This window comes from Oncorhynchus mykiss, chromosome 15, assembly GCF_057628025.1.
Source record: "Oncorhynchus mykiss isolate SJ-2025 chromosome 15, ASM5762802v1, whole genome shotgun sequence".
NCBI lineage: Eukaryota > Metazoa > Chordata > Actinopteri > Salmoniformes > Salmonidae > Oncorhynchus > Oncorhynchus mykiss.
The window spans coordinates 58,383,692-58,397,334 of NC_143036.1; the positions used below are offsets into that span (position 1 = coordinate 58,383,692).

A 13,643-nucleotide genomic window follows, 5' to 3' on the forward strand; every position below is an offset into this window, starting at 1 on the left:
TTGATTGATTATTAACGTTTAAAAATACCAAAAGTTGTATTACAAAAGTAGTTTGAAATATTTTGGCAAAGTTTATAGGCAACTTTTGAAATATTTTGTAGTGACGTTGCGTTTTTTGTAAGCTGTTTTTTTCTGGATCAAACGTGCTTTATAAATGGACATTTTGGATATACAGTGGGGCAGAAAAAGTATTTAGTCAGCCACCAATTGTGCAAGTTCTCCCACTTAAAAAGATGAGAGAGGCCTGTAATTTTCATCATAGGTACACTTCAACTATGACAGACAAAATGAGAAAAAAAATCCAGAAAATCACATTGTAGGATTTTTTATGAATTTATTTGCAAATTATGGTGGAAAATAAGTATTTGGTCAATAACAAAAGTTTATCTCAATACTTTGTTATATACCCTTTGTTGGCAATGACAGAGGTCAAAGGTTTTCTGTAAGTCTTCACAAGGTTTTCACACACTGTTGCTGGTATTTTGGCCCATTCCTCCATGCAAATCTCCTCTAGAGCAGTGATGTTTTGGGGCTGTTGCTGGGCAACACGAACTTTCAACTCCCTCCAAAGATTTTCTATGGGGTTGAGATCTGGAGACTTGCTATGCCACTCCAGGACCTTGAAATGCTTCTTACGGGGCGGCAGGGTAGCCTAGTGGTTAGAGCGTTGGACTAGTAACCGGAAGGTTGCGAGTTCAAACCCCCGAGCTGACAAGGTACAAATCTGTCGTTCTGCCCCTGAACAGGCAGTTAACCCACTGTTCCCAGGCCGTCATTGAAAATAAGAATTTGTTCTTAACTGACTTGCCTGGTTAAATAAAAGTAAAATAAAAACGAAGCCACTCCTTCAGTGCCCAGGCGGTGTGTTTGGGATCATTGTCATGCTGAAAGACCCAGCCACGTTTCATCTTCAATGCCCTTGCTGAAGGAAGGAGGAAGGAGGTTTTCACTCAAAATCTCACGATACATGGCCCCATTCATTCTTTCCTTTACACGGATCAGTCATCCTGGTCCATTTGCAGAAAAACAGCCCCAAAGCATGATGTTTCCACCCCCATGCTTCACAGTAGGTGATGGTATGGTGTTCTTTGGATGCAACTCAGCATTCTTTGTCCTCCAAACACGACAAGTTGAGTTTTTACCAAAAAGTTATATTTTGGTTTCATCTGAACATATGACATTCTCCCAATCTTCTTCTGGATCATCCAAATGCTCTCTAGCAAACTTCAGACGGGCCTGGACATGTACTGGCTTAAGCAGGGGGACACGTCGGGCACTGCAGGATTTGAGTCCCTGGCGGCGTAGTGTGTTACTGATGGTAGGCTTTGTTACTTTGGACCCAACTCTCTGCAGGTCATTCACTAGGTCCCCCCGTGTGGTTCTGGGATTTTTGCTCACCGTTCTTGTGATCATTTTGACCCCACGGGGTGAGATCTTGCGTGGAGCTCCAGATCGAGGGAGATTATCAGTGGTCTTGTATGTCTTCCATTTCCTAATAATTGCTCCGACAGTTGATTTATTCAAACCAAGCTGCTTACATATTGCATATTCAGTCTTCCCAGCCTGGTGCAGGTCTACAATTTTGTTTCTGGTGTCCTTTGGCAGCTCTTTGGTCTTGGCCATAGTGGAGTTTGGAGTGTGACTGTTTGAGGTTGTGGACAGGTGTCTTTTATACTGATAACAAGTTCTTAAAGGAGAAGAAGTTACAGGTCTGTGAGAGCCAGAAATCTTGCTTGTTTGTAGGTGACCAAATACTTATTTTCCACCATAATTTGCAAATAAATTCATTAAAAATCCTACAATGAGATTTTCTGGATTTTTTTTTCTCATTTTGTCTGTCATAGTTGAAGTGTACCTATGAAGTGTACCTTCTGTAAGTCTTCACAAGGTTTTCACACACTGTTGCTGGTATTTTGGCCCATTCCTCCATGCAGATCTCCTCTAGAGCAGTGATTGTTTGGGGCTGTTGCCTATGAAGACAATTACAGGCCTCTCTCATATTTTTAAGTGGGAGAACTTGCACAATTGGTGGCTGACTAAATACTTTTTTGCCCCACTGTATATGGATGGAATTAATCGAACAAAAGGACCAATTGTGATGTTTATGGGACATATTGGAGTGCCAACAAAAGAAGCTCGTCAAAGGTAATGCATGTTTAATATTTTTTTGTGTAGCGCCTGCAGGGTTGAAATATGAAATATGCTAACTCGTTTGTTTACTGCTGGTGCAGATGGTGCAGGCTATCAGATAATAGCTTCTTATGCTTTCGCCGAAAAGCATTTTTTAAATCTGACATGTTGGCTGGATTCACAACGAGTGTAGATTTAATTGAGTATCTTACATGTGTGATTTAATGAAAGTTTGAATTGTGTAGTATTTTATTTGAATCTGGCGCTCTGCATTTTCCCTGGCAATTGGCCAGTTGAGACATTTGCGTCCCGCCTATCCCTAACTAGTTTTAAAACTACAACACTGTCTCTCCTACAACATTGTACCTGCTTTAACCACCCACTGCACAACTCACACTCACACTCTCTCCTCAAATATAGTATGTATTGGATAATTAACATAAGGAACTGTTTCTGTATGATATGTTGGATAAAGGAATGAAGACAGACACCGATGTCAAGTTCAAGAGCCTTGTTGGTGCATTGTACAAATCCCTACACGTGGAGTCCGGGGAACAGTCCGGCTAGTCGAATACATATCAACTAGACTCCGTAACATCATCCTTTTCAATAGAAAGTGCAAACATAAAGGCATAACATGAAGTTCTTAACAGTCAAGTCATAACAATTGAAAAAGCATGACATTTTCTTTTTACTTCAGTTGTCATCTTCCTTTTAAATGTTTGTTTTATTTTAAATGTTTAATTAACACAGGACAAGTTAACAGTCTCTTGCTTACAGAGTAAGCCTGTCCGGTGGCTTGCACAGCCGACCCACCCGTGACTAAGTATTGGCTCTGACAGGGGTAGGGTTAGGGCCACGAGCTGGAGAGCTTGGTGAGGTAGAAACCTTACCTTCAGTTGGCTCATGTCTCAATTCTGCGCCCCTTACCCTTAGGCCTGGACTGTGATCCAGCTCATCTAGGTGAGTGTATGGCGTGTTCTGGTTTGTCTGCTCTGCTACGCGCAGATCCACCCGATTGCGACGATAGAGGGAGCCACCAACATCCACCAGGTAAGAACGTGGTGCAACTCTCTGCAGTCATGTGCCCAGCCTCCAAAGTCCTGTGTGGTCTCCCGGCAGCGGTTTCATCCTTATCGTTTCACCCACCTCCAGCTCTGGTAGGTCTCGAGCAGTCCGGTCGTAGAAGCACATAGCGAGCTGCTTTCTGTGACGCAGTTTGTCTGTGATGCCAACCATGACGCAGGGCTCAAGTAGCTTGTTAGCTATGGGGATGTTAGTCTTCAGACATCTGGACAGAAGGCGTTGTGCTGGGCTGCTGTCCATGTTTTCGGTGGGTGTGTTCCTCCATTGTAAGATTGCTTTCCATGGGTCGTTGCTGTCGCACAAGGCCCTGCTTAACAGGTTTTTTGTAATCTTGACAGCTGATTCTGCCTTGCCATTTGCTTTTGGGTGTCTTGGAGAGGTCACGTGGTCAAACTCCCATTCTGAGGCGATACGCTTGAACTGTGCAGTGAATTGTGGGCCATTGTTCGTGATTACCTTGTCAGGCTGACCTTGCCTTGCAAACTGCTCCTTGCAAGCTTTATGACCGTCTCTGCAGACAAGTCAGGGAGCAGTTTAATTTCCCAAAAGTCAGAGTAGTGATCAACGATGAGAAGATAGTCCTTTGGTCTGTGGCTGAATAAGTCCATGCTGACGATTTGCCAGGCCCTTGTGAGCAGTTCGTGTGACATCATGGTTTCCTTTTGCTGTTCATGAGCATACTCGTTGCATGTGGTACAGTTGCTGACAAAGTCTTTAATTTCTGCTTGCATGTTTGGCCAGTATAATGTTTCACGGGCCTGGCGGTAGCATGCGTCACCTCCAACGTGACTGGAGTGTATGCGGGTAAGCATCTCTGGACGTAGTGATTTGGGAATAATGACCTTCTGACCTCTGAACAAGATGCCATTTTGCACGCTGATCTCATCTCGAAAGGTCCAGTATTCTCTCACTGAAAGGTGTCTCATCTTTCAGGTATGGCCAACCTGCAAGAGCCATGGACTTCAGTGACTGTAGGTTTTCGTCCTTGTCAGTGGTTTGCCTGATTTGGGCTAGGCGGTGATCTGTGACGTTTAAGTAGTCTGCCTGATTAATCTGTTGAACATCTTGTTGTTCCTGCTGTAGCGAACAGATGGCCTGCCGCTGATAGACATTGCCTCTGCCTGTACATTGTGCTGTTGCCCTGCTCAGTGTGTCGCTGATGTACTGGTTTGTAAATTCGCGGATCTCTGGTCCTGGTTTGTAAATTACCTTCAGGCTGTAGTTTTGCAGAGACAGGAGCATGCTTTGAAGCCTCTTGGGCGCTTTGAGGAGAGGTTTACTGAATATGGCAATGAGTGGTTTGTGGTCAGTTTCAGTAGTGACCAGCTCTCGACCATATAGGTAGTGATGGAATCGCTGGCAGGAGAAGACGATGCTGAGGCACTCTTTCTTAATTTGTGCATAGTTTTGTTCGGTTGGGGTGAGCACTCTCGAGGCAAACGCAACGGGCTGGCCTTCCTGCATAAGGCAGCATCCAAGTCCCCTTTGGCTGGAGTCGCTCTGGATTGTGACAGGCTTCGTGACGTCGTAGTAGCGCAACACTGGCATGGATGAAGCCAGAGAATTCATCTCCTGCACTGCGGCCTCGTGCTTGGGTTGCCAGTGCCATGGTGTGTCTTTGTCCAGCAACCGGCGCAGAGGCTCACAGACTGCTGATAGGTGTGGCATGAACTTTGCAAGATAGTTTGCAAAACCGAAAAGATGCTGTACTCCTTTTGCATCAGACGGGTTTGGCATGTCGAGGATCACTCGGACCTTGTCTGGGTCCGGCTTCAGGCCATGGAAGTGGATGTCTTTCACCTTGACTGCAGCTTCTTCAGGCCAAGGTGAAGCTTAACTGATCGGCAGCGCTCCATCAGTCCCAGGAGCTTCACATCGTGGTCACCACAGCCAACAATCAGGACATCATCGGCAATGGGTTCAATGCCCTTGAGCCCAGCCAGTAACTCGTGCTGCTTGCGTTGGTATACCTCAGGCGCCACTGAGACACCAAACGGGAGCTTGAACCAGCGTTTCCGACCCAGGGGGTCCAGAAGGTAATCATGAAGCTGCTTTCTTTGTCCTGCTTGCATTGAAGGAATGCATCTCGGGCATACACCAAGGTGGAAATCCTGGCCTTGGGAAGCTTATAGAGGACATCCTCTAGTGTCGGCATGATGTAGTGGGACCGTTTCAGTGCTTGGTTCAGATGCTTTGGGTCGATGCAGACCCTCAGCTTCTCTGTTTTTTTCACTATGACCATATTGCTGAACCAGTCAGTTGGTTCAGTCACAGATGTCATGTGGCCATACTTGTCCAGCTGGGCCTTCACAGCCACTTTCAATGCAATGGGCACATTGCAAGGAGCACACTGGACTGGAGTGATGCTCTCATCCACTTCAAAGTGTACCTCCCTAGGCACTGATTCAACAGGCCTGTTGAATACATCGTCATATCTGCTGAGTAGTTGTTCTTTGGACAGCGGTTCATGCTGGACATGATCCACAATGTGCAGGTCATTTGGTACAGTGAACTGCATCAGTCCCAGGCGTTCACATGTAGAGCCTGAGAGGAGAGGATGTTGACTGGTTTTCACAATCTCAAACTCCAGCTTGTGTTTGCGTCCCCGAATAACACATTCAGGCTCTCAAAGGTGCCCATAGAGCTCATTAGCTCTCCTGAGTACAGCGTTAGTCTAGTATCGCTGGGCAATAGATGTGTGTCAGGTGCCAGATTGATTTTGTCTTTGTAGCTCATTACGTTGCATGTAGCACCGGAATCCAGTTGACATTGTTGTTACTTGTTGTGTAATCGTAGTGTCACAAACCATTTCTTCCCTCTTGAGTGTTCAGCCCCAATGGATTCATGCATGTAAATGTCACTTTCACTGTTCAGCTCTGAACAGTGAGTGACATCATCAACACAGAGAATCTTGCCCTCACTCACCCTTCTTTTGCTTTTGAGACACAGTTTTGCAAAGTGATTATTAGTTCCACAAGCTCTGCATGGTTTTCCGTAGGCAGGGCAGTGCTCTTTGCCACGTGTGTGTGTGTTCCCACAGTATTTACATGCTACGGGGCTCTCTGTGTTCACCGTTTGTGGTGAATTACTCTGCCTCGATTGGTTTTGTCTGAATGTCTGCCTAGCAACAGCGTGAACAGTATCAACATCGGTGCGTGGGGTTTCGATTTCCATTGCTCTCATTCTGATGTCACTGACTTTGGCAGTGCGGCACATTTCGATGGCAGTTACTAATGTTAAGCCTCTCTCTCTCAGTAGACGCCGGCGCGTATCCTCGTTTGCAATTACCAGTACTATTTTGTCACGAATCAATTCATCTTTCAATCCCCCGTAACCCGTTCTCTCAAACGGGTTACAAAGTTGTGTACTGACTCACCCTCTTCCTGTTTGCAGCTTCAGAAAACGAACTGCTCGTAAATGATGTTTCTGGCGGGTTTGAAGTAATTCTCCAATGCATCCAATATAGCCTTTTCATCACACTGTTGTCGTGCTGTGAGGGTGAGATTGTGCCGGTAGATATGCCTGCATTCGCTGCCCATTAAACTCCTCAGAGTTGCAGCTTGTACCTCGTTGGGTTTCTCATGTAGACCGGTCGCCAGCGCATAGTCCTCGAATTCATCCCTGAAGTTGTCCCAATTAGTATTCCAGTCCTTAGTGAGAACCATGGGATTTGGTGGCGGAATGTTCGCTGCCATAGCAATGGAATAGGAGACTTCTTTGCCCTCCGTCATCGAGGTAGGTAGTGATGCTAGCTAGCCAGCTAACAACGAGTTGATGAGTGTTGTGAGTAGGAAAAGGCGTGTGTTTGCATATGGAACGTAGCTGCACCTATACTGTACTTAGCTACAAAAATAACAAACGTGTTTTCCGAGCCACTTCTGATACCATGTTTCAGTATGATATGTTAGATAAAGGAATAAAGACAGACACCAATGTCAAGTTCAAGAGCCTTGTTTGTGCATTGTACAAATCCATACACGAGTCCGGGGAACTCTCCGGCTAGTCGAATACCTATAAACTAGACTCCGTAACAGGAACCATACGTGTGATTAGACCATGGCTAAAATGAATGTTACTACAAGCTTCACTCCGTTGATCTATGTACGTGTGTGTGTGTGTGTGTGTGTGTGTGTGTGTGTGTGTGTGTGTGTGTGTGTACGTGGGTGAAGTGGGATTTTTGGAGTAGCAGATACCTTTTGGTAACATGATATCCTCGCCGGTCCCTCTCCCATTTACACTCCAAAGTTTTTTATTTTTGTCTTAACATTTTGTGAAGGCAAGGAAGAGTCGCCTTTCTATGCTAGTAGTAGCTAGGTGGCAGCCTGGCTAGCTGGCTTTAGCCTTGCTAAAAACATAGCGAGCTAGCTAGCCTTTTTAGCTTCCCACATCGCCATGTGAAATAATCAGATTTATAATTGTATATATATTTTTATACTTGCTGGTGTAACCTAAATCATTATTCCAGTTTGATAGGCTCCTTGTGTATTCATTCCCATATCAGCTAAAACATAAAACGTTATCATGTTTTGGTCGTGGAGAAAATAGCACAAGTTTGGTTTACTCTTTGAACAGTTACTGAGATTATATTTGGTTTTAAATGCAAAATAGGCTACTTTGATGAATAGCCTATGTAGCATATAGATCAGATCAAGAAACCAAGCGACAAAACTTTTCAGGTCGTAAAAAAGTATGTTGAATGCCGGAGTGTTACAAGGAGTCGCCCCTTTTGTAACAAACAACATTGCAACACTCTGACCATAATTCTATTCTCCTGATTCCTGCTTACAAGCAAAAACTAAAGCAGGAAGTACCCGTGACTCGCTCAATACGGAAGTGGTCAGATGATGCGGATGCTTCACTAGAGGACTGTTTTGCTAGCACAGACTGGAATATGTTCCGGGATTCATCCAATGGCATTGAGGAGTATACCACCTCAGTCATTCGGCTTCATCAATAAGTGTATCGACGACATCGTCCCCACAGTGACTGTACGTACATATCCCAAGCAGAAGCCATGGATTACAGGCAACATCTGCATCAATCTAAAGGCTAGAGCTACCGCTTTCAAGGATCGGGAGACTAATCTGGACGCTTACAATAAATCCCGCTATGCCCTCAGATGAACCATCATACAAGCAAAGCGTCAACTCAGGATTAAAATTGAATCCTACTACACCGGCTCTGATGCTCGTCGAATGTGGCAGGGCTTGGAAACTATTACGGACTACAAAGGGAAACCCAGACACGAGCCTATCAGACAAGCTAAATGCCTTGTATGCTCGTTTTGAGGCAAGCAACACTGAAGCATACACGAGAGCAACAGCTGTTCTGGATGACTGTGTGATAACGCTCTTGGTAGCCGATGTGAACAAAACCTTTAAACAGATCAACATTCACAAAGCCGCTGGGCCAGACGGATTACCAGGACGTGTACTCAAAGCATCTGCGGACCAACTGTCAAGTGTCTTCACTGACATTTTCAATCTCTCCCTGACCGAGTCTGTAATACCTACATGTTTCAAGCAGACCACCATAGTCCCTGTGCCCAAGGAAGCGAAGGTAACCTGCCTAAATGATCACCATCCCGTGGCACTCACGTCGGTAGTGATGAAGTACTTTGAAAGGCTGGTCATGGCTCACATCAACAGCATCCTCCTGGACACCCTAGACCATAGTGCCCATGAAGCTCATCAATAAGCTAAGGAATCTGGGACTAAACATCTCCCTCTGCAACTGGATTCTGGACTTCCTGACAGGCCGCCACCAGGTGGTAAGAGTAGGCAACAACACGTCTGCCACGCTGATCCTTAACACTGGGGCCCCTCTGGGGTGTGTACTTAGACCCATCCTATATAACCTTGTTCACCCAAGACTGCGTGGCTAAACATGACTCCAACACCATCATTAAGTTTGCTGACGACACAACAGTGGTAGGCCTGATTACCGACAATGATGAGAAGGCCTATAGGGAGGTCAGACAACTGGCAGTGTAGTGCCAGGACAACAACCTCTCCCTCAATGTGAGCAAGAGAAAGGAGCTGATTGTGGACTACAGGAAAAGGCGGGCCTAACAGGCCCCCATTAACATCGACGGGGCTGTAGTGGAGCGGATCGAGAATTTCAAGTTCCTTGGTGTCCACATCACCAACGAACTATTATCGTCCAAACATACCAAGACAGTCGTAAAGAGGAATCAACAAAACCTATTCCCCCTCAGGAGACTGAAAAGATTTGGCATGGGACCCCAGATCCTCAAAAGGTTCTACAGCTGCACCATTGAGAGAATTGCAACCACCGCCTGGTATGGCAACTGCTCTACATCTGACCGCAAGGCGCTACAGAGGGTAGTGCGTACGGCCCAATACATCACTGGGGCCAAGCTTCCTGCAATCCAGGACCTATACAATAGAGGAAAGGCCATAAAATTGTCTCCAGAGACTCGAGTAACCCAAGTTATAGACTGTTTTCTCTGCTACCGCACGGCAAGCGGTACCGGAGCGCCAAGTCTTGGCCCAAAAGGCTCCTCAACAGCTTCTACACCCAAGCCATAAGACTGCTGAACAATTAATACATTCGCCACCGGACAATTTACATTGATCCCCCCCCCCCCCCTCCCTTTTGTACACTGCTGCTTCTCGCTGTTTATTATCTATGCATAGTCACTTCGCCCCCAACTACATGTACAAATTACCTCAACTAACCTGTACCCCCACACACTGACTCAGTAGCGGTGCTTTCTGTATATAGCCTCGTTATTGTTATTGTGTTACTTTTTATTTTAGTCTACTTGGTAAATATTTTCTTAACTCTTCTTGAAATGCCCTGTTGGGTTAAGGGCTTGTAAGTAAGCATTTCACGGTAAAGTCTACACTGGTTGTATTCGGTGCATGTGACAAATTAAGTGATTTGATTTGATAAAGGATTCACACAGAGGTCATAGGTTACATTATAAATACATAGGCTGAATGTCCCAATTCAAACAAATTAACATGATGTTTAATGCCAGGAAAACCCCTGGGGATTTCAAAGCTGAAAGTATGTACACAGAATTCCCATTTTTCTGATGATTGACTATTTACCCAGCATCAGCATTTATATTTGGATGTGTAAATCCAATATTTTAATAATATTAAGAGTTTATGAATGTTATATTCATAGAGCTCTGTGATCCAGCTAGCTTACAGTCTCTGTTGGATGACGTCCCTGAGTAGTGTCACTATGGAAGGCTGGCAGGCTGTCTCTCCATCCCTCTGAGATGAAGCCTCTCTGTTAATCCGTCTGTTCTGGTAAACACAGGCCTCGCTGACTGGCTAACACAAACACACACACAAACAGACACCCACACACATACACTGGCAGAGCCTTTATGGCTCACACACTCACGAACACAACATTTTGTGTACACACCCATGGAGTCATTGGTATGTAATACACACACACACAGGCACACAAACAACACACACATGATAGTGTGATAAGCACACACACACATACACATACACAAACAAACACACACACTAACCTGCAGGGTCCATGACCTCCTCGATGACCGGTGGCAGGCGTAGTCCGTCCATGGTTGCCCTGGCAACTCAGTGTGGGGGATTAGGGTGAGGTGTCGTGTGGGTCCAGATGCTCTCTTGCACTGCAGAGGTCAAGTGATGGATGAGTATAGGGGGACCAGGGCAGAGAGAGACAGAGGGAGGATGACGCAGACGAAGCCCAGGAAGGCTCCTCACGCTCCGGGTAGACTCAGCCGCAGCAGCCCCTCCATCCTGGAGGTGAGAGAGACGTACGGACGCTGGAGATGAAAGAGACAAACTGAGCGAGGGACCGCAGTCTGAGATGCATGCAACAAAGAGACAAACGGTACAGCTCTCTCTCTCAAACTCACAATTCACTCTCTAGACCTCCTTTTGTTTTGATACTGCACTCATGTCTCCTTTTTACTTGAGCTGTGATTCTATTAGCCCTTCCTGTCCTATTCTCTCTCTCTCTCTACCACTGACCAATTCTCTCGCTCTCATTTGCATGGTTGGTCCCTCTACTGGTTTCTCTCCTGTCTCGGTCTGGGTATCAAGCACGTTTGATGCCCATGCTTTTGCATCCCATCTCTCGCTCTACCTCTCCCTCTACCTGCTCTTTCTGCTGATTTAACCACACGGGTCAAATCCAAGGCATTCCTTTCACCATCTAGCACACGTATCTGTAAGCGCAAATATCAAGTAAATATAGACACACACACTGTATTTACCTTTAATGAGAGTCAGACCTTGGAGCTCTGGATGCTGACAACCTATTCTCCTGCAGCTTGCGATTCATTTCCCGTCGGTCGTTCACTCCTCCCTCCCTCCATCCTCTCTCTCTCTCTCGCTCACACACACACACACACACACTCTCTCTCTCTCCCTCTGATTCTCTTTTCTCGTTGTGTTAACTATGCAGATCTCATTAGTAAAGGTTCTCATACTAAATACTGCTGTCTGATCCATTCCTCTCCTTCTATCCTCTCTCTATCTTTCCTTACAGATCAAAACGGCTTAACCCTTCCCTTACCTGCTGTTGGTCCGTCAGCTGTGATCAATGAACATTAGGTCATTTCATCCAGCCATCGAACCTGAACAAGAGAGCACAGAATGTATGTCATGAATACGCAATGAACTTATGATGTGGGTGATTTATCCCTTCGCTGCACTGAGGACAAGTACTGGGGGAGAGACTGATGAGGTAGGACTCTTGTGGGTTCTCACAGCTGCCGTGTACCTTCAGAGAGACATGAAACACTAAGGGGGAAAATATGGTATCTGTCATTCTGCGAGCAGCATCTTGTCATATCTACAATGCCTTTGAAAGCTTTGTGTAGCAAGAACCTTTAATATTCATGACTATCAGAATGGCATCAAATGGAACTAAAGTAGGCTACTTGTCAGTGCTGATTATTCTCAAACTATTCATTACGAATTTTGATCAGTCATGGAAATAAAACTGCTGAAAACAAATTGGCTCCCAATTTTAAAAAAGAAGATGGAGAACAAGCTATGAAGTTTTGGTGAAGGTAAAGCCAACTAGCGCAAAAATAATATTGCGATATTGTCAAAACGATAAGACATATCGTCAAAAAAATTAAAATGTAAATAATTATGGTATCTGTCATTCGGCAAGCCTTTGAAAGCTTTTCTCCTTCGTGTTGAAAGAACCCTTAACATTCATTGCTATCAGAATGGCATCAAATGGAACCAAAGTAGGCTATTTGTCAGTGTTGATTAATGTCAACAGATGTAACTATGTGCTCTCAGTTTTGACATGTCATTGTGAGCACAAAGGTCATGAAGTAACAAACTGCACTCCACAATACACAATGCCACACAACAGGCAGGCCTCACGTTATAAAAATGGAACTGCGACGAGCTCAGAGCATCACACGAATCGAGGCGGAGGGGTTGCTAGGCAACCAAGTCCACTGGACCGCATCACATGAAATAGGCTAGATGCAAATTGTTCAAGCTAAAAACAAAACTACAGAGAAAAGTGAAACATTCTTAACAGTCAAACCTCATTTTCCTTGTGAGATGTTGACTGTTGGGGGGGTTTTAAAAGATGGTCCTTACTAGCCAATGACTGAAAGTTTCAGGAAAGACTACAAAAGTTCAAAGTTGACTTTGAAGGGTTTTCCCATCTTTGCCAGAACACCCTGGTATCCTCTGCCCTGTGGGCTTTTTCTCTATCAGATGGTGAGTCAGTAAACCTGACTACTGTGAGTGTGACTGAGCTGCTGTGCATCCCTGAGCAACACTGCAGCATAAGTTATATAAGGCAGGCTTTCAGAGGACCAGAGAGTGAGAGAACACTACTGAGTGAAAGGAAGAGGGAAGGGAGTGTACCCAGAATTTTGACAAATGGCATAAGTAGACTTGCATACGCTAGCAACACATATAGGTATTGCTCCCACCACTGTGCCGCAAGGAGTGGAGGTTTCTGCTGTGTGCTATCCTATGGGAGATGCAATGAATGACATGCTACTGTCATCAGGAGGCAAGTGGGGACGTACAGTCTATTAACACACATGGATGCAAACACACACACACACACACACTTGATAACCATGCCCTGGAGGACCCTGTGTCCTACTCGCTCCAGAATATCTCCTCTTCCCACACACACACACACACACATACACACACTTGATAACCATGCCCTGGAGGGCCCTGTGTCCTGCTCTCTCCAGAATATCTCCTCTTCCCACACACACACACACACACACACACACACACACACACACACACACACACACACACACACACACACACACACTGCAGGTCCATTTGGTTAAAAGGAGTTGTGGCTCGGAGAAAACATCAACACCATAAAAAAGGCATATCCTCTAATTGTTTTTTTGTTTCCTCTTTCCACCAGCCATAGGAGGAGCTGAC

At 45.3% G+C, this 13,643-nt stretch overlaps 1 protein-coding gene across 6 annotated transcripts in view; it reads right to left on the reverse strand.

The window, feature by feature from the left end:
- LOC110490333 (uncharacterized) overlaps positions 1-11,721 on the reverse strand; it is a 48,575-nt gene extending 36,854 nt beyond the window's left edge. For 2 of the 6 annotated variants that reach the window (XR_005036129.2, XM_036944655.2), the window contains exons 1-2: positions 11,468-11,541; positions 10,739-10,988 (exon numbers count right to left, since the gene is read on the reverse strand). Coding sequence is in view for 4 of the 6 variants with exons in the window: in XM_036944655.2 (XP_036800550.2) it covers positions 10,739-10,790 (52 nt within the window). In the remaining 2 variants the exon portion in view is untranslated. Of the gene's footprint in view, positions 1-10,738; positions 11,015-11,467 lie in introns of all 6 variants that reach the window. The other 4 variants (XR_016486780.1, XM_090200456.1, XM_090200454.1 and 1 more) reach the window with 4 other exon arrangements.
- Positions 11,722-13,643: the final 1,922 nt, after the last annotated feature.